At 43.1% G+C, this 26,978-nt stretch overlaps 3 protein-coding genes across 5 annotated transcripts in view; 2 read left to right on the top strand and 1 right to left on the bottom strand.

Annotated features, from left to right (window-relative positions):
- The window catches only part of LOC107983763 (zinc finger protein 239-like), a 284,070-nt gene that overhangs the window by 68,392 nt on the left and 188,700 nt on the right, over positions 1 to 26,978 (top strand). The gene's annotated exons all lie outside the window — the stretch shown is intronic.
- Positions 1 to 26,978, bottom strand: part of LOC134296927 (zinc finger protein 665-like) — an 84,320-nt gene that overhangs the window by 39,966 nt on the left and 17,376 nt on the right. The window contains exon 1 of one of the 3 annotated variants that reach the window (XM_062973097.1): positions 4,670 to 6,925. In XM_062973097.1, coding sequence (XP_062829167.1) covers positions 4,670 to 6,120 — 1,451 coding nt within the window. In that variant the 5' untranslated portion in view covers positions 6,121 to 6,925. Of the gene's footprint in view, positions 1 to 3,450; positions 6,926 to 26,978 lie in introns of those variants that run through there. The other 2 variants (XM_062973098.1, XM_062973096.1) reach the window with 2 other exon arrangements.
- LOC134296939 (gastrula zinc finger protein XlCGF17.1-like) lies at positions 17,315 to 25,357 on the top strand. Its single transcript, XM_062973125.1, has 2 exons — positions 17,315 to 19,826; positions 23,889 to 25,357. The coding sequence occupies exons 1-2, from the start codon at positions 19,793 to 19,795 to the stop codon at positions 24,992 to 24,994; spliced, it is 1,140 nt and encodes a 379-aa protein (XP_062829195.1). The 5' UTR covers positions 17,315 to 19,792; the 3' UTR covers positions 24,995 to 25,357.

Genomic DNA, 26,978 nt, shown 5'->3' on the forward strand with positions numbered 1-26,978 from the left:
CCTTTGCCTTATTTTCTCTTCCTCTTCCTTCCTTCCCTTCCCTTCCTTTGTCTTCTTTTCTCTTGTCCTTCCTTCCTTTTTCTCTTCTCTTCCCATATTTCCCAGCGAAGAGGGCGGGATTGAGAGCAGGGCCTCTCCAGACGGTCTTAGACTCCGAGATGGTTCATAAGGGGAGAGACGTTTGGACAGGTAACCCATCCAACACAGGCTGTGACCCTGTGCCCTGTTTGGCCTTGTGACTGACAAGGAAGACCTCTGCGTACAGATGACATTGAACTCCAAAACTTCAGATGATCTCTCCCAACGGCTTCATGTAGATGTTACACAGCGTGGGAGACAGTATTGAACCCTGCGGGGATTCTGGCAAGGGATTCTGCTTTTCCTGCCTGGCAGAAGGGGGTTGGACTAGATGGCCCTCGTGGTCTCTTCCAAATATACTATTCTGTGAATCTCTGATTTGGGTAAGAAGGCAAGGGCCTAGAGAAGTGCGGGTTCCTCTCTCTGGGTTACCCCAAAAAGGGGCTGGAGAGCGACCTGCGGAGGATGGTCTGGCTGGTGACGCTGCTTGGAGAGAATGGGGCTGGACTCCAGACCCACGGGATCAGTGGTTTCATGGCGAAAGAACACACATCTCCTCCTCCTCCTCCCAGTCAGTTTGGGTTGTGTGCTGAGGGGCTAATCATCTTCAGACCACGCAGGAATAAACCACCAAAGCACCCCCAACAGATGGTCATACCATCTCAGCTTAAAAACCTCCAAAGGAGACTCTTCTGGACTCTGGTAGGAGCAGACTCCACTACTGAACAGCTCTTACCTTCAGGAAATGCTTTCTGTTGTGTAGGTGAGGCCTGCACAACTAGTCAGTGTTAATGAGTGATGGAAGGAAAGGAGAAGCAGAGGAAAACACACACACAAGACACCTGCTAGACAGGCAGGTGAATTCAGTCCTCTCACGGCCTCCTCCAGCTATACAATGGGACAGACTGTCTCATAGGCAAGGAGTGGATTCCAACCCCCAAAACACTGCAGAGTCCTGGTCACAGTTTCACAGCCTCTGGCCTTGAAAAGTAGTTTGTCTCTTTGAATAAACACCCTTGAGTTCTGAATTTCATCCAAAGTCCTTGGAGGTTTTATTCTTGATTTATTCACTACTTATAACTATTTACAGGTCTTCTGTTAATATACAAAGATACTCAGAAACACAATAAGAACGAGTAAGGGCTGTTGGAGAGTGGCCTAGGCTGCCTCAGAGTGTGGTGGAGTGTCCTTCTCTGGAGGCTTCTCTGCAGTTGCTATCTATCGGGAGTGCTTTGATTGTGCCTTCCTGCATGGCAGGGGCAGGACGGGGTGGCCCTTGGGGGTCTCTTCCGGCTCTAGGGTCCTAGGAGTCCATTCCAGGAGGAGGCAACACGGGGTCTCATGGATACGCCTTTCCTCTCCGTCCACCTCTCATCCTGACCACGGCCAACCCTTTTGGGATCCAACATTTCCTTCCTGCCGAGGAAAAGCCCTTCCTTCTTTCCTCCAAGTGAAACATACCCAGCTGTCTCTCTCCGCCCTTCTCTACATCCCGTCTCTGGAGATATTCTGACCTGTCAATATCCGTCTTGAATTGTGGGACCGAGACCTGGAGACAGGGTCATTCCAGGTGAGTCTGACCAAAGCGGAAGAAAGGAGGCCATGACTTCCTTGGATATAGACAGAATCCTCCTATCGGGACAGCCTGGAATCACATTGGCTTTGATAGCTGCTACATCATAATCTGTTTTTAAAAATAATTTATATTCAAACACATGAAAGAAAAACAAATGCATATTTATACAAATTACAAATACATTTATTAATTTTTTTAAAAAAAAAAACCGTACATCCTTTTACAGCAGCCACATTATATTCAGTACAATCTACAATACATTAACATTTGGCATCTACTGTTATTTTCACGCTTATACAGATTTCTTACCCTCACCACCGTGTTCCCTCCCCCAAGTCACTTTTTTTATTTATCATCTGTCCAAAATTCCTTTTCATTCTCTCTTGAGGAGGTAATTCTGTCTTTCTTTTTGAATCCTCTTCCAATACATTTTCTCCAGACATCATCACAACCACTTTGTTTCTAAATCCCTCTCCACGTCAACCTATCATTTCTTCCCAGTTTCCATACTTCCTTATACCATTCTTCTATCTCTATATTTATTTCCCTTTTCCAATTCCTTGCTATAAGCTGTCTTGCAATTGTTAATGCGTTTGTTATCGCATCTTTGTCCTCTTTTTCCAACTGTTTATTATTATATAATGAGAATAAAGCCATGCTAAGACTTCTTTCTATTTGAATGTTCATTGTGTCTTCTATCTCTCTTAATACTTTTCCCCAGAAATTATTTATATATTGACACTGCCACCACATATGTATGTATGTTCCCGATTCTTGGCATCCTCTCCAGCAATTGTTTGAGTAGTTTTTATTTATATTTCCTATTCTTATGGGTGTGAGGTACCATTTCCATATCAACTAAATAATAATTTTCTTTAACACATATGGATATATTTTTCAAGTGTCTTTGTCCCCATAATTGTAACCCCTCTGTTTCATTGATTTTCATTCCTATATCTTCTTTCCAAATCTTCTTGAAGGTGTTATTCTTTACTTTTCCTTTGTTTTTTTCAATTAATATTTTAGAAATTTTACTGGATATTCCTTTCAAATTTTTATGTTCCTAATTTTTTCTTTCTTCATTCCAACCTTTGGCCAATCCCCTATTTTATCAAACTTTTTCCCCTTAATTTTTTATCCATCATATATATATATATTGCTTTTTGGAAATGTCTTTTCCATTATAATTGGGGTTATTATTGAGCCATCTGTTATTAACTTTCTCCTGTATTTGTTCCATATTTCTAATGCATTACTCAACATTGGGTTCCCAGTTAACCTTATTTTTTTTCTCATAAACTATTTTAAAACCTATTCCGAATTTCTTCCTCCGCTTTTCCTGAATCCATTATTAACTATTCTACATCCTCCTTTTCATCATTCCTTGTATAACCAATCTCAGTCTGTTTGCTTTATAATATTTTTTCATATGAGGAAGCGCTAATCCTTCTTCTTTTTGAGATCTGTTCTGTAACTTGTTTCGTCAATTTCTTTGACTGCCATTACAGTATTTATCATTTGTCCAAATGAGTCTCCTTTGGGGTGGAGAAAGGTGGGGTAGAAATGTTGCAAAGAAATCATGTATTCAACTCTTCTTCTGTAATCTGAAATGGCATTATAAATATAAGGTATATGTAAGTATAAAGTTTATCCTCAGAAGCATTTTCATTTTTAGTATTGCTGTCTTTCCAAACCAAGATAGATGTGTATTAATTTTTTCGAACTATTTTCCTCAATGCTACTACATTTGCCTCTTCTACTTCTTTTAAGTCCTAATTCCCGTATGGCTCTGTTCTATAAAGTCTTTTTCTTCTTTCTTTGTATAATATAAACCCACTGTTTTCCCAAATATCTTTCAATGATCCTCTCTCCTATCCATTTGACCTACCCAGATATTTAATCAATAACAATGTGTCATCAGCAAATAAGCTCACCTTCTGCTTTTCCTTTATTCCTACACCTTCTACATTCTTACCTTTTTGGATGGCGTTTGCACATAATTCTATCACCATAGCAAATAAAATGGTTCTAATCATCCTTTTATTCTACTTCCCATTCCAAATTAATTCATAATCTCACTTATTATCTGCCATGCTACACAATCAAGGCATTAAATATATCTAATGCTAGTATCCCCACTTTTAACTTCCTCTCTTGAGACACACACATTTTGTTTCATACTCTTCCTATCAAACGTGACATTTGTCTTCCTTTTACAAACCCAGATTGATATTTTCATATATACTTGCACATGCATTTATTCATTCTTCTCTCAGCCTACTCTTCTGCAGGCTAAACATGCCCAGCTCTTTAAGCCGCTCCCCATAGGGCTTGTTCTCCAGACCCTTGATCATTTTAGTCGCCATCCTCTTGACACCTTCCAGCTTTTCAACATCTCCTTTCAATTGCAGTGCCCAGAATTAGACACAGTGTGATTCCAGGTAAAGTGGTCTGACCAAGGCAGAATAGAGGGGTGCCATGACTTCCCTGGATCTAGACACTCTGCCCCTATTTATGCAGGCCAAAATCCCATAAGGAGGAGGGAGCAAGCTTGTTTTCTGCTGCTCTGCAAACTAGGATGCAGAATAATGGCTTCAAACTACAGGAAAGGGGATTCCACCTGAACATAAGGAAGAAGTTCCTCACTGTGAGAGCAGTTCAGCTGTGGAACCTTCTTTGGAGGCTTTTAAGCAGAGGCTGGATGGCCATCTGTCCGGGGTGCTTTGAATGCAATTTCCTGCTTCTTGGCAGGGGGTTGGACTAGATGTCCCATGAGGTCTCTTCCAACTCTCTGGTTATATGATTTTGTGATTTCTTCCCCTTCCACTTCCTGTTCATGTCTCTTTTGAGTCATAGTCGTTAGAAGTTCTTTGGACAAACATTCTGGCTTCTTTGCACTTGTCCTATTTATGTGGCTTCTCTCCTGTGTGAATCTTTTGATGGGCACGAAGATTCGAACTGTTCCTGAAGTTCTTTCCACATTCCATGCATTTATGTGGCTTCTCTCCTGTGTGCATCCTTTGATGGATACGCAGATGTCCACTCTGACTGAAGCTGTTTCCACATTCCATGCATGTATGTGGCTTCTCCCCTGTGTGAGTCCTTTGATGGATACGCAGATCTCCACTCTGACTGAAGCTCTTTCCACATTCCATGCATTTATGTGGCTTCTCCCCTGTGTGAGTCCTTTGATGGATACGCAGATGTCCACTCTGACTGAAGCTGTTTCCACATTCCATGCATGTATGTGGCTTCTCCCCTGTGTGCATCCTTTGATGGGTGCGTAGATCTCCACTCTGACTGAAGCTCTTTCCACATTCCATGCATGTATGTGGCTTCTCCCCTGTGTGCATCCTTTGATGGGTGCGTAGATCTCCACTCTGACTGAAGCTCTTTCCACATTCCATGCATGTATGTGGCTTCTCCCCTGTGTGAGTCCTTTGATGGATACGCAGATGTCCACTCTCACTGAAGCCCTTTCCACATTCCATGCATGTATGTGGCTTCTCCCCTGTGTGAGTCCTTTGATGGATACGCAGATGTCCACTCTGACTGAAGCTGTTTCCACATTCCATGCATGTATGTGGCTTCTCTCCTGTGTGCATCCTTTGATGGGTGCGTAGATCTCCACTCTGACTGAAGCTCTTTCCACATTCCATGCATGTATGTGGCTTCTCCCCTGTGTGCATCCTTTGATGGGTGCGTAGATCTCCACTCTGACTGAAGCTCTTTCCACATTCCATGCATTTATGTGGTCTCTCACCTGTGTGAGTCCTTTGATGGTTACGGAGATCTCCACTCCGACTGAAGCTCTTTCCACATTCCATGCATTTATGTGGTCTCTCACCTGTGTGCATCCTTTGATGGTTACGGAGATCTCCACTCCGACTGAAGCTCTTTCCACATTCCATGCATTTATGTGGCTTCTCTCCTGTGTGCATCCTTTGATGGATACGCAGATGTCCACTCTGACTGAAGCTCTTTCCACATTCCATGCATGTATGTGGCTTCTCTCCTGTGTGAGTTCTTTGATGGGTGCGTAGATTTCCACTCTCACTGAAGCTCTTTCCACATTCCATGCATGTATGTGGCTTCTCTCCTGTGTGCATCCTTTGATGGATACGCAGATGTCCACTCTCACTGAAGCTCTTTCCACATTCCATGCATGTATGTGGCTTCTCCCCTGTGTGAGTCCTTTGATGGGTGCGTAGATTTCCACTCTGACTGAATCTCTTTCCACATTCCACGCATGTATGTGGCTTCTCTCCTGTGTGGATCCTTTGATGGATACGCAGATGTCCACTCTGACTGAAGCTCTTTTCACATTCCACACATTTATATGGCTTCTCTCCTGTGTGAGTTCGTTGATGTTTAGCAAGAGAACTTCTCTCAATGAAACATTTCCCACAGTCCTTACAATTATGTCCCTTCTCCCCTGTGTGTGATTTTGACAATGAATTTTCCATTTTTTAACATTTATTATTCTAATATTATGCCTGAAGTTCACAGATATGGACTCCTGAATAGGACATTTCCTCTTCCCAGTCTCTGTATTGCTGTAGCCTTATTTTCTCTTTACCAACCCCTCTTTTTACAGCACAATCCTTCCTTTCCTTACATTCAAAGGTATGTAGCTTGAAATATAATTTCTCCAATTTATTTCTTGTTCTTGTTAATCCTGCGTACTTTCCTTTCAGACGTAAGGCAAAGGGCAATGTTTTCTTCATAAGGTTCGTTTAGAGGTTACCTGCGAGATGAATAAGAGGAAAATCTTATCAGGAGCAGAGTACAGAAAGATCTCATTGAACATGAAGAACAATAGCCTAGTGCTGTAGCAATCACAGGGGAAGAGGGGAGAAAGACTGGCCCAACTGGTAAGAGCCCGTTGCCTGCTGAGAAGCACTTTAACACTTGCCCAACAAAGAACAATCCCTGCAAAGGGGATAGCGGCCTAAGATCCTGTGTCTAATCCAACCTTGGTAAAGGAAGGCCTCTAATAATATGGTCAACACGGAAAGGGGCTAACGATGCAAAGCATTTCCTACCTAGATCCCGCTTCTTCACATCTCCACTCAAAACCTGAGTGGCCATCTGTATGGACAGACTATCCCAAGTGATCAGTCTTGGGAGAAAAATACTTCATTTTCTTGTGTAGATTTCTCCCAACTTGGGAAAAAGATATTTTCCTGATCCTCTCTTTCCCTGCAGCGTGATCCCTGCCCCACGTTTCTAAAGCAAGGCGCCTGGAGACACTAAGAGCACATTAGGCCACAAAGTTCCTTGACATACTGCATTCTTACAATACTGTAACGCCCTCTACATTGGCCTTCCTCTGTCAGTGATCCGGAAACTGAAGCTGGTGCAAAATGCGGCAGCTCGTTTTCTCACCGGGGTGCTGGCGAGGTGGCGTATCACCCCAATTCTACAACAGCTGCACTGGCTACCGATTGAGTACCGGACTACTTTCAAGATACTGGTACTAACCTTTAAGGCCTTACATGGTTTAGGGCCGGCGTACCTGAGGGCCCGCTTATCCCCCTACCAACCTCAGAGATTACTTCGGTCCAAAGACCAAAATTTGCTTGAAGTCCCTAACATACGGACTTATCATTTGTCTTCTACTAGGCAGAGAGCCTTCTCGATTGTAGCCTTGCTCTTCCGACAAGCATTCAATGGGTGAAAAACTCGGGGCTATGTTTGTTTTTATTGTTGTTATTGTTAATTTAAAGCTCAGTGTATTGTTTTAATCTATTTCTGTAAACCGCTCCGAGCCAAACTGGGAGTAGCGGTATACAAGTCTAATAAAATAAATAAATAAATAAATAAAATGGTCCCCAATTAACCAGAGAATTTGTTGATCACATTCACAAGGACTGCCAAAGGGGTTCCTAAGACCATCAGAAATATGTGTTTCTGATGGTCTTTGACAACACCTCTGACATCCCCCTCGTGACCTACCCAGGGGTCCCGACCCCCTGGTTGAGAAACATTGATTTACACTGTTACCCTATTGCATATGAAATCTGTTATAATATAAATAATAATAATAAACTTTATTTTTATATCCCGCCCCATCTCCCCAAAGGGACTCGGGGTGGCTTACAACAGGGACAAGCCTGAAAACAACAACACAAGACATTTGACCAAAAACATTCCAACGATTCACAAAATAAATAATAAATACATTAAAATCCAAGCAATAAAATCATAGAATTAAAAACAAACCAGCGGGGACAGGTTTCATAAAGTGCTGTGTCATGGAAATGAGTGATAAAGTGCCGTATGCCCTTAAAACAGAGAGAAGCATTCTAATGCCAGCTGTATTGGGCCTGTTCATTCAAATGGGCAGGGAAGGAGCTAACCTGATCTCCTTAGGGAGAGAGTTCCAGAGCCGGGATGGGGGCCACTGCCGAGAAGGCCCTCTCCCTCCATAGAATCATAGAATCATAGAATCATAGAATAGTAGAGTTGGAAGAGACCTCATGGGCCATCCAGTCCAACCCCCTGCCAAGAAGCAGGAAATCTCATTCAAAGCAGCCAACAACACTAGGCCCAGGACAGAACCTTTGGGACTACAGCCCCAGCCACACAAATATATCTGATGTGTTGTTGAAAACTTTCATGGCCGGAATCACCTTGATTAGCATTGACAACGGACAAGAGGGATCCTCTCACCTAGAATCATAGAATCATAGAATAGTAGAGTTGGAAGAGACCTCAAGGGCCCCTCTCGCTCCCGCCTTTGTCTCAAATGCGGCTGGTGGGGACGAGGGAGGGAGAGGGCCTTCTCGGCAGTGGCCCCCCGGCTCTGGAACTCTCCCTAAGGAGATCAGGTTAGCTCCTTCCCTGCCCATTTTCCGCCGGGAATTAAAAACTTGGATGTTCCAGAGCGCGTTTGAATGAATAGGCCCAAAAGAGCTGTCATCAGAATACTTCTTTATGTTTTAAAAGCATATGGCACTTTATCGCTGTTACTTATTTCCATGATACAGCACTTTATGAAACCTGTCCCCGCTGGTTTGCTTTTAATTACTCTGATTTTATCTGCTTGGATTTTAATGTATTGTCCATATTTTATTTTGTGTATCGTTGGAATGTTTTAAGTTTCTGTCAAATATGTTGTGTTGTTGTTTCGGGCTTGTTCCTGTTGTAAGCCACGCCGAGTCCCTTCGGGGAGATGGGGCGGGATATAAAAATAAAGTTGTTTATTATTATTATTATTATTATTATTATTATTATTATTATTATTATTATTATTATTATTATAGCTGGAACAAGAGAAGCCTCCAATTAAGTTGGGAAATACCACCAGAGATCTGGGGCCAGAAGAAGAGGCCAAACCAAATCTCTTCAAAAAGAGTTGGAATATACAAGGAGACACAGGTTGTTCAGACCTCTGAAGCAAATGCTGAATGCCGCACAGGAAACAAAGGCCAAGAAAGACACCACAATGCCTTTAAACAAGAATGAGCGAGATTATATTCTTGAATGGACGTAGTGAAAGCAGATATTAAAGAAAGGAGAAGTCCAAAAAACGATGAGTAGTTGGAACTAAAAACGCTGATCGGAAGATAAAAAAAGACAAAATGGGCTGAACAAGAGATCAAGAAGAATGAGATTTTCAAATGTGGTGCTTTAACAGATGATTGTTTTATATCTGTTTTAAATAGTATGGACAACCCCCTCATGTAAGAGACATTAGTTCATAGAAAGGCTGTGTAGCGGGAAAGGGGGGTGAATGATAATGGTATCTATTAATTCGTGTACGTATAACACTAACTTACTAACAAACAGATTTGACTAATAATCTTCTAAAATTCATTTGGTAATAAATACAACGAAACCACCGTTTTCTTTAAAAAGGAGCAAGTTGCCAGGAACAATCAAGAAGAACTTAAGAAATGCCATTTCCTAATGGATTCCATCACAAAAACATGGGAAAAGTTTCTCAAACCCAAAAACTTGGTTTCTGCGGGAGGGACATCCTGCTGTAGCACATTTTGCTCTGGTTTTTCAATAAATTCCTCATCACCAGGTCTCAACCAATTCAATTCTCACTCCTTTGTGGCAGCCACAAAACCAAGTTTTCGGAGTAGAGCAACTCCTTTCCAAGTAAGGAATGCACAATAAAACAGGAAACAATACTTTCAAACCAGGAGCAGAACATTTTTCAAATTTTGTTATATTGTCATTTACCTTGTGTCACTTGTTACATCGTGTCATCTTTTAACTTGTTAATTGGAATTGGAATGTGTTCAGTCTATTTCAATTTTAAATAGCCACAGCTCACCTGCCCACCAAGCAGGACGAAAGGAGAAATGTGAGTAGATAAATAGGTACTGCTTTCAGTGGGGAGGTAATAAAGATGTCCTTAAGGACATTGATCGGGAAGAAGCTCCTCAACATGGAAGATGAAGTGACAGAACCCCCTCCCCCCGTGACCAGTGTTGAGCACAGCCTCCAAGATGCCGAAAATAAGATGGGAAAAGTTGTTTTTCCCTGTGTCTGCGTTGTCTGTCCTTGTTAATTGTAGAATCAGGCACTGAATGTTTGCCGTATGCGTGTTCTGTAAGCCGCTCTGAGTCCCCTTCGGGGCGAGAAGGGCGGGGTATAAATACTGAAAAGAAAAGACAAGCAATTGAACCAAGATCAAATACAAGATGATTATTGAAGAAGAAAGACAGGACGATGAGGTTTAAAAATAATGGACAATAATATAGAAGACAGATCAACTTTTGGGGGGATTCTTTTTAGTAGTTTAAGCAATGGATGTCAAGATAAGAGAGATGAAAAACTGGGAGTAATGCAGTAACACGTGGAGTATTTGAGAAAGTACGAAGCAGTGATCCAAGGCGGATTTATCCTTACGGACTCGTTTGCTCAGGGCTGATGGTTTTGTTCTGGTCCAGCCTGGTCTGCAACTTTATCAATAGGAATTTTGCACAAAGCTTTCCAATTACCGATAGAAGGCTAATTGGCCAGTAATTGGAAGGATCGGGAGGGTCACCTTTTCTGTAGATTGGAACTATAATGGCAAATTGCCAGTGGTTTGGTAGGATGCCCGTGTTGTTAATGATGGTGAAGACTGCCACCAAGAAGAGGGTCCACCACTCAGGATCCGATGTCAAAATCTCCGGGATAATTAACTCCGATCCAACTGCTTTTCCATTTTTTAGACCAACGATCAGGTCTGCTCCTTCCCTACTGAAACAGGGGGCCAGTCGGTCAATTCAGGAGAATCTATCGCTTTTTTTTCGTGTCAGGAGCAACCGGAGTTGCTTCCGGAGTGAGAGAATGGCCGTCTGCAAGGACGTTGCCCAGGGGACGTTGCCCGGATGTTCTGATGTTTTACCATCCTTGTGGGAGGGAGGCTTCTCTCATGTCCCCACATGGAGCTGGAGCTGAGAGAGGGAGCTCACCCGCGCTCTCCCCTGGTGGGATCTGAACCTGGCAGCCTTCAGGTCAGCAGCCCAACCTTCAAGCCACGAGGCTTTTATCCCCTAGGCCACTGGAGGCTCCAAAATCTACCCCTGAGCTCTGGGTTTCTAACTCATTCGCCCGAAAGAGGTTGGAAAAAATGACTATATCCGTTTGAGGGAGAGACTTATTTATTTATTTATTTACTACATTTATATGCCGCTCTTCTCACTTCGAAGGGGACTCAGAGCGGCTTACAATTCAAATGTACATACAATATATTATTAGCATAGCACAATATAAGCCATTAAATTACTATATTGTACTATATAATTTTATGGTAGTCTTATTAGTAATATTACATTTAATATATAATATATAATTAATATTATATTATATTATTAATTAGTATAATATTGTATTACATTATAATATTATTATCAATATTATAAGTACATAATATATATTGTATATTTATAAATTATTGTATATTATATATATATGTATATAAAATTAGCACAGCATGTTGCTATGGCACAGGAGACAAGATGGAACTGCCTCCCTGGCTCTTCCCGTTGCTCTAAATTTACATCATTATCCAACATTCTGGATTATCCAACGCATTTTTGTCGTCAATGTTTTCAATACATCGTGATATTTTGGTGCTAAATTCGTAAAATACAGTAATTACTACATAGCATTACTGCGTATTGAACTACTTTTTCTGTCAAATTTGTTGTCTAACATGATGTTTTGGTGCTTCATTTGTAAAATCATAACCTCATTTGATGTTTAATAGGCTTTTCCTTAGTGCCTCCTTATTATCCAACATATTCGCTTATCCAACATTCTGCCGGCCCGTTTCTGTTGGATAAGTGAGACTCTGCTGTATATCCGTTTGAGGGAGAGATGTATTGACATCATTGAGGGCGGCTGACAACAAGGGCACCATCTGACGCCTTGAATGCCTATAAAAACAAAGCCACATTGAATGGAAGACTGAGGGTGAAGGTTGGGCTTGAACTGCTCTGTCCATTGGCCAAGAACCAAAACTGCTCGTGGTTGTTTGTTGGGATATTTATACCCCGCTTGATCTCCCCAAAAGGGACTCAAAGCAGCTTGGCATGAAAGCCTCAGGAGACCATTGAAAATGCGTAACAATACAAACATGAAAACAGCCTTCTTCAGGGGCAGCCCCACCAAGAGCGCGTCACAGTCTTCTGGATGGGAGGGGGGGGGAGAGAGAGGACGCATGCGCAGAGGAGAGAGCAGGCCGCAGAGTCCCTGGACAGACAGACAGACAGACAGACAGACAGACAGGCCGCTCCCTCCCAAAGGCCGAGAAGAAGGAAGGAAGGAAGGGAGGGAGGCCTGAGGGCAGAGGGGGCGCCCCCCATCCCTCCCCCACTCACCTCCTCCTCTCTCTCTCTCTCTCTCTCTCTCTCTCTCTCTCTCTCTCTCTCTCTCCTTCCTTCTTTCCTTCCTTCCTTCTGACAGGAAAGAGCGCCGCCCGGCCCCTCCCCCCCAGTCTTCCCGCCTCTCGCTGCACTTCCGCCCTCAAGAAACATGGCGGCCGCGGGCAGGAGACCCACAGAGGGGCGGGGCCCGAGACGGAGAGGCAGGCGGAGAGACACGCCTTCTTTCCTTTCTCCGCCAATGAGCATCCGCCTTCCTCTCAGAGCGGCGTCATCGGTCTCCGGGCAGGAACGCCCCCGCCCCGCCCCCCCCTCCGCCCTTCTGCCGTTAACGGTCACTCCAGGAATCGGCCAATGGGAATGGGCCTCGTCTCGCCGCGTCATCCGTCTCCAGGCAGACTCGCCGGCGCCTTCCCGCCTCTGGGCCGGACTCTCCTGGCCCGCTCCTCATGGCAGGCAGGCTGCTGAAGCGGAGAAGGGGGGGCCAGGCCAAGGAGCGGGAGGCGCCTCTGCGTGGACGGGTCGTGTCGGGGAAGCAGCCTCCTCTCTCCGCCTCCGCTCGGCGAGGTTTCCCGGCTTCCTAAAGTGTCGCTTGAGAACCTGAAGTGTAGGTCTGACGGGGTTTTTACCTTCAAAATAATCCTTACCTCAGCTTGAAAGGTAATCTTTACCTCAGCTTTAAAGGTAATCTTTACCTCAGCTTGAAGGTAATCTTTACCTCAGCTTGAAAGGTAATCTTTACCTCAGCTTGAAAGGTAATCTTTACCTCAGCTTTAAAGGTAATCTTTACCTCAGCTTGAAGGTAATCTTTACCTCAGCTTGAAAGGTAATCTTTACCTCAGCTTTAAAGGTAATCTTTACCTCAGCTTGAAAGGTAATCTTTACCTCAGCTTGAAAGGTAATCTTTACCTCAGCTTGAAAGGTAATCTTTACCTCAGCTTGAAAGGTAATCTTTACCACAGCTTGAAAGGTAATCTTTACCTCAGCTTGAAAGGTAATCTTTACCTCAGCTTGAAAGGTAATCTTTACCTCACTTGAAAGGTAATCTTTACCACAGCTTGAAAGGTAATCTTTACCTCAGCTTTAAAGGTAATCTTTACCTCAGCTTTGAAGGTAATCTTTACCTCAGCTTGAAAGGTAATCTTTACCTCAGCTTGAAAGGTAATCTTTACCTCAGCTTTGAAGGTAATCTTTACCTCAGCTTGAAAGGTAATCTTTACCTCAGCTTGAAAGGTAATCTTTACCTCAGCTTGAAAGGTAATCTTTACCTCAGCTTTAAAGGTAATCTTTACCTCAGCTTGAAAGGTAATCTTTACCTCAGCTTGAAAGGTAATCTTTACCTCAGCTTTGAAGGTAATCTTTACCTCAGCTTGAAAGGTAATCTTTACCTCAGCTTGAAAGGTAATCTTTACCTCAGCTTGAAAGGTAATCTTTACCTCAGCTTTAAAGGTAATCTTTACCTCATCTTGAAAGGTAATCTTTACCTCAGCTTGAAAGGTAATCTTTACCTCAGCTTTAAAGGTAATCTTTTCCTCAGCTTTAAAGGTAATCTTTACCTCAGCTTTAAAGGTAATCTTTACCTCAGCTTTAAAGGTAATCTTTACCTCAGCTTTAAAGGTAATCTTTACCTCACCTTGAAAGGTAATCTTTTCCTCAGCTTGAAAGGTAATCTTTACCTCAGCTTTGAAGGTAATCTTTACCTCAGCTTTGAAGGTAATCTTTACCTCACCTTGAAAGGTAATCTTTACCTCAGCTTGAAAGGTAATATTTTCCTCAGCTTGAAAGGTAATCTTTACCTCAGCTTTGAAGGTAATCTTTACCTCAGCTTTGAAGGTAATCTTTACCTCAGCTTTGAAGGTAATCTTTACCTCAGCTTGAAAGGTAATCTTTTCCTCAGCTTGAAAGGTAATCTTTACCTCAGCTTTGAAGGTAATCTTTACCTCAGCTTTGAAGGTAATCTCTACCTCAGCTTGAAAGGTAATCTTTACCTCAGCTTGAAAGGTAATCTTTTCCTCAGCTTGAAAGGTAATCTTTACCTCAGCTTTGAAGGTAATCTTTACCTCAGCTTTGAAGGTAATCTTTACCTCAGCTTGAAAGGTAATCTTTACTTCAGCTTGAAAGGTAATCTTTACCTCAGCTTGAAAGGTAATCTTTACCTCAGCTTTGAAGGTAATCTTTACCTCAGCTTGAAAGGTAATCTTTACCTCAGCTTGAAAGGTAATCTTTACCTCAGCTTGAAAGGTAATCTTTACCTCAGCTTGAAAGGTAATCTTTACCTCAGCTTTGAAGGTAATCTTTACCTCAGCTTGAAAGGTAATCTTTACCTCAGCTTGAAAGGTAATCTTTTCCTCAGCTTTAAAGGTAATCTTTACCTCAGCTTTAAGGGTGGAAATCACCGTGGGTGCCAAAAGGAAAGGTAGGATTGTTTTGAATATTGAATATTATGGGTCTGATGTATAACTAATGAGGTATAGTTTAAGCTATTAACAAAAGAACGATATCAATGTCTTCTGTGCCACCGAGGGAGAGGGAAGAGAGGCCTGCTCTTTGTTATGGCTTTACATCCTTCTCTTTCACCCAAGGCCTAGGATTATAAACATGGCCTCAAGTTCTGGAAGATCCAAATGTCCTCTGAGACAGAAACAAACGCCCTCTTCTCCTCAGGACTCAGGCCTTCCCACACTATCCAGCCTCCTTCCCGCCTCCTTTTCCAGTTCTTTGCATGTATTTCATCTCATCATAACGACTGCCATATAGATCCGAAATATCAATTTATTTATTTATTTATTTACAGCATTTCTATTCCGCCCTTCTTTCTCACCCCGAAGGGGACTCAGGGCGGATCACATGACACATATAGACAAACATTCAATGCCTTTTAACATAGAACAAAGACAAGACAAACATAGGCTCCGAGCGGGCCTCGACCTCATGACCTCCTGGTCAGAGTGATTCATTGCAGTTGCTCTCTCTCTATGTTACATGGTTATCTTTTCTTCTTTAAACACTACACAAATATGTGTTTGTATATATGTGTCGCTCTAAAATATCTAATTAACAAGATTGTGTTCTAATCAAAGAGTGCTGATAGGTCAATGATTCAAAGTCTCTTGAATAAAGAGTTCAGAAATAGTACAAAATGTAACTATACTATTAATATTACTTTAGTCAACAGATCCTGCTGTGGTCATCTTCCTTTGCTTTGTGAATTCAGTGAAGGGCTTCCATTCTTCTTGGAAGTTTCTGTATATTTGTTTGTTGTGCAGCTGAAGTTAGTTTGTCCTTTTTGGCCACTTCGAAACCTTTTGTCATCCAGTTTTCTGGTGTTGGCATGTCTTCTTGTTTCCATAGTTTTGCGTATTCAGTTCTTGCTTCTGTTGTTATATAAAGAAAGAGTCTTTCTTGATGTTTCCCAGTAGAAAAAGTTCTGGTCTTAATGGGATTTTGTACTCTAGAATAGTTTCCATGTCTCACCCATCAAGGGGACTCAGGGCAGCTTACAATATAAAACACATATATCAAACAATTACAGTCACATTTCAAAATTCCATTTAAATTAAATTACATTCAAACCTTCATAAATATACATATAAATAAACATTCAAGGCGCATTTCAAGTCCAAACTGGGTCTGTCATTATACCTTGGATCATATACAGTAGAGTCTCACTAATCCAAGCTAAATGGGCCAGCAGAAGCTTGGATGAGCGAATATCTTAGATAATAAGGAGGGATTAAGGAAAAGCCTATTAAACATCAAATAAGGTTAGGATTTTACAAATTAAGCACCAAAATATCATGTTATACAACAAATTTGACAGAAAAAGTAGTAATGTTATGTTGTAACTACTGTATTTACGAATTTAGCACCAAAATATCACGATATATTGAAAACATTGACTACAAAAATGGCTTGGATTATCCAGAAGCTTGGATAAGCGAGGCTTGGATAAGTGAGACTCTACTGTAGTTGTCATTTCTGCTGCTACTATTGCTCAAAAGCCTGGTCCCACAACCTTTCTGCCTTTCTTTCACAGAGGAAATGTGATTTTGGGCTGAGAATTTCGGAGTAGAGCCTGTGGAGGGATTTCCTTCCCTTGAAAGAAAGAAGAGGGAGGAAAAGCATCTTGGATACAGTTGGGTTCTTCACCAGGGTGGTTCCAACATGGAGAGACCCAACTCACGTGGGCCTGGGGGCAGTGGGGAATCCTGGGAAAGAACCAGACATGAGTCCCTGAGTGTGGACCTTGACAGCTCGGACACACAGCGCCAGCGCTTCAGGCAGTCCTCCTACCAAGAGGGTGAAGGACCCAGAGGGGTTTGCAGTCGTCTCCACGATCTGTGCCGCCAGTGGCTGAAGCCAGAGCAGCACACCAAGGCCGAGGTGCTGGACCTGGTGACCCTGGAGCAGTTCCTGAGCATCCTGCCCCCAGAGATGGGGAGCTGGGTCCGAGAGTGTGGGGCAGAGACCTGTTCCCAGGCGGTGGCCCTGGCGGAAGGCTTCCTCCTGAGTCGGGCCGAGGACAAGGAGCAGGAAGGACAGGTGAGAGCATTCCCTCTGGGTTTCACTAACCTGGGGACTGATGGACAGGTTGAACGTACATCCTGCCTTTCTTCCGAGATGGTACCGATGTGGGGGATGAGCAAGGCCCTGCTCCCTCGGCCTCTCTCCCCACCTGCTCTGCCCCTCCATCTCTACCCTCAGCTTGGTTGATGCTCTTCTCAAGATAGAACATAGACAATGATGGGAGGGGGAGGGGGGCATTGGTTCCAAATTAGGTTCCCATCTCAGAGTTATTGTTTCCAAAAAGGTCTAGAGGTATGTGATATTTCTGAACTTTTCCCAAACTCCTTCTGGAATGCTCTGTGCTCTTCCAGGCCCATAATAATAACTCCATGGAAGTCCCTGCACCAGAGGAATCTCCACCAGACACCACCCAGAGTCTCAGGCAGAAGGAGCTGAAGCGGGAAGGAGACGGGGCTGCCGCCTTGCAGGGTGAGAAGGAACTCTTCTGGGAGTTTTGGGGTTTTGTGCCAGTGGAAATTCCGCTTTGGGGGGATGAGTGCACACCCACAGTTTGAGCTTCAGAAGGTGAACATTTTGGGTCATTTGGCCTTGAGATTGGTATATATCTTAAACTCATGTACTTATGTACCTATGTACTTTGATAAGTATTTTATAGAAATGTAGTTTTAATGTGGATCTTTTATAGAAATATTTATTTATTATTTAATTTATATACTGATCTTCTCCCCAAGGGGGACCCAGAGCAGTCTTACACAATGGCAGAATTAAATGCCACATATAATACAACATGCAAAAAAAACCCAAATATAAAACAAAAATAAAATCTGGTATCCAAATCAAATTAAAACAATTAAAACCATGTGACCATTACAACGGGGGAAGTTTTGAGCCAAAGTCAGAGCCCTAATATGCATCTTTGTTGAATTTTGGCAATGTTCGTATTTTAAAAATTGTGTTGTAACCCGCCACAAACTGCAAGGAGAGGCAAATAAGAAATAAAATTATTGTTGTTGTTTTGTTGTTGTTGTTTTTCTTATATGTAGGCATTGGGTTATTTTAGGTAGCCCTTCAGTATCTTCCCAGGTGGGACCCTAAGCTGAGCTGAGCCCTGAAACTGAGCTGGAAGACAAACAGCAAAGAATCACTTTAGTCAATTGAACTACCAAGCCCAGTACTAGTTTCATTCCAACATATTCACAGCACTGCTTGTGAAATAAAGTGCTAAACCCTCACATTGTACATCTTCTTGGGCTGTTGAATGCGCTTGTGTTCTTTGGCTCGTTTCCTCATTGGTTTCTTTATAGGACTGCAATGGTCACCTCTGAGGCCTGTTTCTGTGACCAGCTTTCCACCCCTTGCTCTCTCTCCAGGGTCTGGAATGATGCTGTTGCCGAATCCTCAGCCGTTTCTCCCCCTTTGCGATGGAGTGGGACTGAGTCAGGTAAGCAGGAGGATTCCTGGGAGAGGAGGACGGGGCCTGCCGGGGTGCCTTTGGTTCCAGGCTTAATCAGCAAATATCTGTTTAAACAGACAAGATTTAAGGCGTTTCCTTAGAAGTGAAATACTAAAGGCACAATTACAAGGAGGGGAAAAAATGAAGAGAAAACTAAAGAAACCAGAATGGATGTTCAAAGAACTTTCAACGGAGCTAAGATTTAAAAGGGACATGTACATGAAATGGAAAGGGGAGGATCACCAAAGAATGTAAACGACTAAACAGCATAAGCATAAGTAGCAGATCATGAAGAAGGCCATCTGGAATCACTTAGAAAAAATGCTGTAATCACTGAAGGGCAAGATGGGTTTCTCCAAAACAAGTCATGCCAGACTAATCTGTTTTTCAGTAGAGTTCCAAGCTTTGTAGATGAAGGAAATGCAGTGGGTGTAGCACATCTTGCTTTCAGTAAGACCTTTGGAAAGGCCTCTCCTGGTTTTATAAACAACTAGTAAAAAGTGGGCTGGATAATACTCCTGTTCAGTGGATTTGTAATGGTTTGAGTGACAACGGGTGGAGTGGGCCCAGTACTGCTCAACATGCGTATCTTATTTTCAGATGACAAAAAATTAGCAAGCATAGCTGACAGTCTAGAAGATAGGATCAGAATTCAAAATGGCCTGAACATGTTAGAGAGCTGGGCCAAAACTAACCCAATTAATGTCAACAAGAATATATGTAGAGTAGTACACTTAGGCAGGAGAAAAATGCCATGCACAGGTACAGGAGGGGCAACACCTGACTTGACAATCATTCATATGATGGGATCTTGGAGTGTTAGAGGACTGCAAGTGGAACATGAGCCAACAATGTGATGCAGCAGCTGAAAAGACAATGGGATTTTGGGCTGCATCCCAAGGAATATTGTGTCTAGATTCAGGGAAGTCATGGCGACCTTCTTTCTGCTTTGGGGAGACCTCACCTGAAATTACACTGTGTCCAGTTGTGGGCATCACAATAAAAGGGGGAACATACCCTGATTCCATTTCTGATTCTATATATCAATTAAGAAATGGTTCTTACCTGCGACCAACCCGTCGTCTCTACAAAGCTTACCTTTGTGGCATGGAGGCCTTCGCCCTTTCCCTTTCAAGCAACCAGCAGGAATGTAAGTTTACTTTAAATTATTTCTTGTCATCATTTTTCTTGATATCTCTCACGTGAGGAGGGAATCTTTTCTTCTTCCGCCAGGGCCCAGTCGCCTTTGAGGACGTGGCTGTGGATTTCTCCCTGGAGGAGTGGGTTCTCCTGAATCCGGACCAGAAAGCCTTGCACAAGCAGGTCATGGAGGAGATGAATGGGATTGTGGCCTCTCTTGGTAAGGCTCCCTCACTGATGGGGATTTCAGTTTCAAAAGGCAGTATTAGCCTAAATCGTCACAGTCACTGAGGGTCCGCAAGGCAGGGCTTGTGTTAGAAATATATGACATAAGAGTAAATAATAATAATAATAAGCACCAAGTCAGACTCAAGTGGGAAGATTTCCATAACTGGAGTCAAGTCAAAGTCAGTCAGTCTCAGTCTCTCTCTCTCTCTCTCTCTCTCTCTCTCTCTCTCTCTCTCTCTCTCTCTCAATCTCTCTGAGTGTTTGTGTGAGAAGAAAATAGAGGGAGGGAGCAGATTGGCTGGAGAGAGGGGCCGGAGAACGGATCATGAAAAAAAAAAAACTTCCCGTAGCATCAGATACGCATAGGCGGCTATACACCTTATGATTGGTGTGGTATTCAACCTTGTTTTTCCTCCCAACCAGGCAGGCTAGTCTTTGCGTGTCTGAAGGCTCAGCTCTCTCTCTCTACGCTGCCTCTCCCAGCACACAAACAGCCCCAGCCTCATTCATTCGCAAGATTGCGACATTTAATATCATGTGTTCTATGTTCTGTGCTTGTGAATGATTGGGGCTTGAGGTTTTTGTGCACAGGGAGAGGCATAGAGCAGCCGTCAAACTCTGCCCCTCTCCTTCAAGTGGTAAGAGTGTCACTCATGGTAGTTTCACATCTGCAGAAATCTAGCTCTCTCCAATTGAGTGCATCTTTTTGAAACACTCTGTATATTTATTTCATCCTAAATGTTAGAAAATCCCAAATTATCCGCAGCCACTTTCCTAAATTCTCATATGTGAAGAAGTTGCAGCTCCCCTGTAAAAGGTGTGCAGAATTAGACAGGTATTGGAATCAGAGCTGAACAAAGGGACAGTCGACAGAATGATATTTCCAAGAAGTCTCAGGATTTTGTAAGGGAAGACTACCCTCCAAAAAGCAGAGAACCTATAAATACCATCAGGAAACTGATAGTTGAGCATTCAGCTCACAACGAACAGAGCAAGGAAGTGATCTGTAAAAAATCAAGAACTTCAGAAACAAAGATGCAGAGTCCAGTCTTTAAAATTACAAAAGGTTTATTTACAAAAAAAAACCTCCCTTTCTAAATAGTAAAGGACTGAGTCTGAGCTGCTCTCTGTTTCCATCTCTTCTCGGGTTTAAAAGAGAGGGAAAAACTCCAAGCCCTACATCTCTCCTGACACACAAGCAGAGAGAGGTCTTAATACACACAGTACACACTGAGATATAAGTCAGAAATCTGAAGCAAAAGCATGCACCATTCTACAAAACCAATCAGAATGAGAGAAAGAAACAGAGAGAACAAATAGATACATCCCAACTGTCAATCAGGAGACAAGTGGGAGGGATTCCTTCAGCCTATTCTGAAACTAGCTCACTGGAATCGATCGGAGATGGAAGAATGGAGTTCCCCCAAAGTTACGGAAGGTGCGCTAAAAGAGAGGAAAACGATGATAAAGTGTAACTGAAAACGTTAGTGAAGCTTTGTATGTTTGGTTTACGCAGTCCAGAGAAAAAGGATCTATTTTACAGCAAAAGGCGTTGCGTTTTCAAAAGGAATGTAATGAAGGGGATCCAGATTTTACAGCAAGCATTGGTTGGCTCGACAAGTGGAAGAAACGTTATGGAATCCGTTAGCTAAGTGTTTGTGGTGAGAAGCTGTCATCAAATTATCAAGAAACGGAGGCATTCATGAAAAAAAATTCAAGAATTTATTGAAACTGAAAACCTAACGGGCGATCAGATGTTGAATTGTGACGAGACCGGCCTCAGTTGCAAAGTGTTACCCGGTAGGAGTCTTGCAGCCAGAACTGAAGCAGCAGCCCCTGGCTAAAAGCACAGCAAAGAGAGGCTGACAATTTTAGCGTGCAGCAATGCTACCGCAAACCACAAAATGGACCTTGCAATGATTGGGAAGCCCAAAAATCCAAGAGCCTTTAAAACAGTTTCAAAAAACGCTCTTCCTGTAAAATAGTACAATCAAAAAAGTGTGTTGCTGACCAGTGAAATTTTCAAAGATGATGATGATGATTACACTTTATTTATATTCCGCCCCATCTATTCGAGGGGACTCAGGGCGGATCACAGTACACATACAAGGCAAACATTCAATGCCGTTTGGAGACAGGACAGAAAAGAATAAGACAAACAGAAGGAGGTATGTCGTCTTGAAGTCCAGTTTTTTGGTGCCTTGGAGGCTGATATTGCGCTCAGATTCAGTCACAGGGGTGCTGTTGCTTCATTCTCTATGACGGAGAGCTATCAGAACTTCCTCCTTCCAACTTCCTCTTTGTCACCACATTTCTGGTCTTGATGTTTATGATGTCGCAAAATACCTCCCCCGCAATGTATGGTACCTAATTTCTCTACTTACAGCTCATAGACTGTTTTCGAACTGCTTAGGTAAACAGTGAGCTGGGCTTGAGGTCGAGCGCTCACCCCCAACCGGGCTTCGAACTGGCCACCTTTCGGTTGGTAGATCTTAGTACTGCTGGTGATTTACCAGTTGTGCTACAGCCCAGCCCTAAGGAATTTGTTCCTTCCATGGATACATTTTTAAAAGAAAATGACCTGCCCAGAAATGCGGTTTTGTTGCTAGTTAATGCCCCGACATCCCCTGATGCAGAGGAGCTTCAAGAGGGGGACATGAAGGCGATGTTTCTTCCACATAATGTAACCGCCGTATGACAACCGATGGATCTCGGCGTTTTGGAAACGCTCAAAAGGAACTATCGCAGGAAGCTATTGTCGGCAATGATAGAAGAAATAGAATAAGGGCAAGACAGGATTGAACCATTGAAACGCATTCCAGGTCTTCAAAGAAGTTGTTAGGCGAAGGTAAGGATGAGATTATGGGAAGGGAAAGCACAGGTGAAACCGAAGAAAGCATTCTACCCTTAATACGACGTGTCCCTGGGTGTGAGAATGTGTCTTCGCAAGAAGTTGGAAGTTGGATGAATGAAGACGATCAGTATGAAATAACGGATGAAGAAATTGTTGCTCTTATCAGTAACGATGGCGACAAAAACTGATGATCAGGCATTAACTGTCAAGCCTCTCCGAATCTCGCACAAGGATAGGGTTAGAGTTCTAGAAACCGCAATCACACACATCGAGCAACAAGAAACGACAAGGATTGACAAAATGATGCTGCAAAGATGGCGAGACTTGGCAGCGGAGAAACAGCAGTTGTCAGAAAAGCAGGCAAGGATCACAGATTTTTAAAAAAATCTTCACAAGACTGAACTTTTTATGGATTTAACGTCCGACAGTGTTCGTTTATGCAATTCTATATTTATAGTCAATTTTAGTAGTAAATACTTTTGTAGTCAATGCTTTCAATACATTGCGATGTTTTGGTGCTAAATTAGTAAATACAGTGATTTCTCCATAATGTTACCATGTATTGAACTGCTTTTTATGTCAATTTGTTGTAAAACATGATGTTTTGGTGCTTAATTTCTAAAATCATAATGTAATTTGACCTTTGATAGGCTTTTCCTTAATCCCTCCTTGTTATCCAACATTTTCACTTATCCAATGTTCTGCCAGCCAGTTTATGTTGGATAATCGAGACTCTGCTCTACTCTGAAATTAGGTATGGGATCTTCTACGTTGGAGCGGAAAAATCCAACCTTAAGGGAGCATGGGAAGAGAGAACTGGGATTGGGGGAGAGAAAGAAAAAGGAGGGAAGGATGGTGAAATGGGTGGTAGTTGGTAAAGTCTAAAGCTAGAGAAAAAGGCAAGCATTTGGATGTGAAGGGAAAAGGCATCCATTCCCCAGAGAGAAGGAGACGGAATAAAAAACCGGGCTGGGCTGAGCAACAGGGAGCCTCAGGAGCGTATGTTACTCATCTCTCTCTTAGAGGCTCCAGGCAGACAACCAGGGTCCATCTTTACTGAACAAGGGGAGGGGAAAGGACAACATGCATATCTTTGTTTCTTCTAGGTCTATATTGTTTTAAGGATCATTTCAGTCCACTTCTTATCCCACTTCCTTATCACTCACACTGAGGAATGATTGTTTATGTTCTTCTTCACAGTAGATAACGGGGAGAAGAGCCATGTATGCACCAAGTACAGGAAGCATTTGGGACACAACTGGGCCTTTCGTCGAGACCAGCAAGCCCACAGAGAAGATGGAAGTTCTGCCAGAGAAAGGCCCGACAAATGCAATGTATGTGGGCAGTGTTTTACCCAAAATATGGCACTTGTGCTTCACAAGACACTCGATGTTGGGAAAAGCCATCTTAAAGGGAAAGTATCTGCAAAATGTGTGGTGAAACACAAGAAATTTCACATGGGTCAGGAACCATACAGATGCCAAGAGTGTGGGAAGTGTTTTGCTTTCAGTTCAGCCTTGGTGAGGCTCAAAAGACACCACACAGGAGAGAAGCCATACCAGTGCCAGGAGTGTGGGAAATGTTTTGCTTTCAGTTCAAACTTGATGAGGCACAAAAGACTCCACACAGGAGAGAAGCCATACCAGTGCCAGGAGTGTGGGAAATGTTTTGCTTTCAGTTCAAACTTGGTGAGCCACAAAAGACTCCACACAGGAGAGAAGCCATACAAATGCCAGGAGTGTGGGAAATGTTTTGCTGACAGCTCAACCTTGGTGAAACAGAAAAGAGTCCACACGAGGGAGAAGCCATACAAATGTGAGGAGTGTGGGAAATGTTTTACTACCAGTTCAGCCTTGGTGAGGCACAAAAGACTCCACACAGGAGAGAAGCCATACCAATGCCAGGAGTGTGGGAAATGTTTTACTGCCAGTTCAGACTTGGTGAAACACAAAAGACTCCACACAGGAGAGAAGCCATACCAATGCCAGGAGTGTGGGAAATGTTTTGCTTCCAGTTCAGCCTTGGTGAAACACAAAAGACTCCAAACAGGAGAGAAGCCATACCAATGCCAGGAGTGTTGGAAATGTTTTGCTTCCAGTTCAGCCTTGGTGAAACACAAAAGACTCCAAACAGGAGAGAAGCCATACCAATGCCAGGAGTGTGGGAAATGTTTTGCTTCCAGTTCAGCCTTGGTGAAACACAAAAGACTCCAAACAGGAGAGAAGCCATACAAATGCCATGAATGTGGAAAATGTTTTACTCAGAGTTCATCTCTTAACCAGCACCAGAGAATACATACAGGCTAAAAAACAGCCATTGTGGGAAAATGTCTGATTTCAAACAGGACCCTTTGAGAAGTTCTGCGTCAGATTTGGTGGAGTCCCGTTCTTGTCATTTGAACCTGTAAGTTGGAGGTCCTGTTCTCTGGAGCAGCAGAAAGCAAGCTCTGTGTGACAATCCTTCAGAGCAGTGGTTCTCAACCTGTGGGTCCCCAGATGTTTTGGCCTTCAACTTCCATAAATCCTAACAGCTGGTAAACTGGCTCTGATTTCTGGGAGTTGTAGGCCAAAACACCCGGGCACCCACAGGTTGAGGACCACTGCTTCAGAGAGTTAAATATGATTGTCTTGTCCCCTCGCCTGAAAAGAAATAAACCATATGTGATTCCATCAGTTGTTCCTCTGGGATTAGTTTCCAGCTCCATTTCCACCTTGGTTGCAAATGTCCAGTTTGTGAACGTTGTTTCCCTACAGAAACATCCTCTGTTTTCCTCTTTAGTCAGGACTGGTCAGCTTGAATATTGTAAATAGCCGTTATGGGAGGGATCCAGAGTTACTCCTTCCCTTTCAGACAGTGGCTCTCAACCAGTGGTCCACGGACTACCAGTGGTTCGCAAGAACTAAAATACGGTCTGCCTTCTAACCTTACCTTCCTTTGCTTTCTTTTCTCTTCCCCTTCCTCCCTTCCCTTCTCTTCCTTTGTCTTCTTTTCTCTTGCCCTTCCTTCCTTTTTCTCTTCTCTTCCCATATTTTCCTTTGCCTTATTTTCTCTTCCCCTTCCTTCCCTTCCTTTGCCTTATTTTCTCTTGTCCTTCCTTCCTTTTTCTCTTCTCTTCCCATATATTCCTTTGCCTTATTTTCTCTTCCCCTTCTTTTCTCTTGTCCTTCCTTCCTTTTTCTCTTCTCTTCCCATCTTTTCCTTTGCCTTATTTTCTCTTCCCCTTCCTTCCTTCCCTTCCTTTGTCTTCTTTTCTCTTGTCCTTCCTTCCTTTTTCTCTTCTCTTCCCTTCCCTTCCTTTGTCTTCTTTTCTCTTGCCCTTCCTTCCTTCCCTTCCCTTCCTTTGCCTTCTTTTCTCTTGCCCTTCCTTCCTTTTTCTCTTCTCTTCCCATATTTTCCTTTGTCTTCTTTTCTCTTGCCCTTCCTTCCTTTTTCTTTTCTCTTCCCATATTTTCCTTTGCCTTATTTTCTCTTCCCCTTCCTTCCTTCCCTTCTCTTCCTTTGCCTTATTTTCTCTTGCCCTTCCTTCCCTTCTCTTCCTTCGTCTTCTTTTCTCTTGCCCTTCCTTCCTTTTTCTCTTCTCTTCCCATATTTTCCTTTGCCTTATTTTCTCTTCCCCTTCCTTCCTTCCCTTCCTTTGTCTTCTTTTCTCTTGTCCTTCCTTCCTTTTTCTCTTCTCTTCCCATCTTTTCCTTTGCCTTATTTTCTCTTCCCCTTCCTTCCTTCCTTCCCTTCCTTTGTCTTCTTTTCTCTTGTCCTTCCTTCCTTTTTCTCTTCTCTTCCCTTCCCTTCCTTTGTCTTCTTTTCTCTTCCCCTTCCTTCCTTCCCTTCCCTTCCTTTGCCTTCTTTTCTCTTGCCCTTCCTTCCTTTTTCTCTTCTCTTCCCATATTTTCCTTTGCCTTATTTTCTCTTCCCCTTCCTTCCTTCCCTTCCTTCGTCTTCTTTTCTCTTGTCCTTCCTTCCTTTTTCTCTTCTCTTCCCATATTTTCCTTTGCCTTATTTTCTCTTCCCCTTCCTTCCTTCCCTTCCCTTCCTTTGTCTTCTTTTCTCTTGCCCTTCCTTCCTTTTTCTCTTCTCTTCCCATCCTTTCCACTACCGAGAAGGAAGGCCCTGTCTCTCATCCCTGCCAATCATGCCAGCAAAGAGGGCGGGATTGAGAGCAGGGCCTCTCCAGACGGTCTTAGACTCCGAGATGGTTCATAAGGGGAGAGACGTTTGGACAGGTAACCCATCCAACACAGGCTGTGACCCTGTGCCCTGTTTGGCCTTGCGACTGACAAGGAAGACCTCTGC

The sequence above is a fragment of the Anolis carolinensis genome, chromosome 2 (assembly GCF_035594765.1).
Source record: "Anolis carolinensis isolate JA03-04 chromosome 2, rAnoCar3.1.pri, whole genome shotgun sequence".
Taxonomy (NCBI): domain Eukaryota; kingdom Metazoa; phylum Chordata; class Lepidosauria; order Squamata; family Dactyloidae; genus Anolis; species Anolis carolinensis.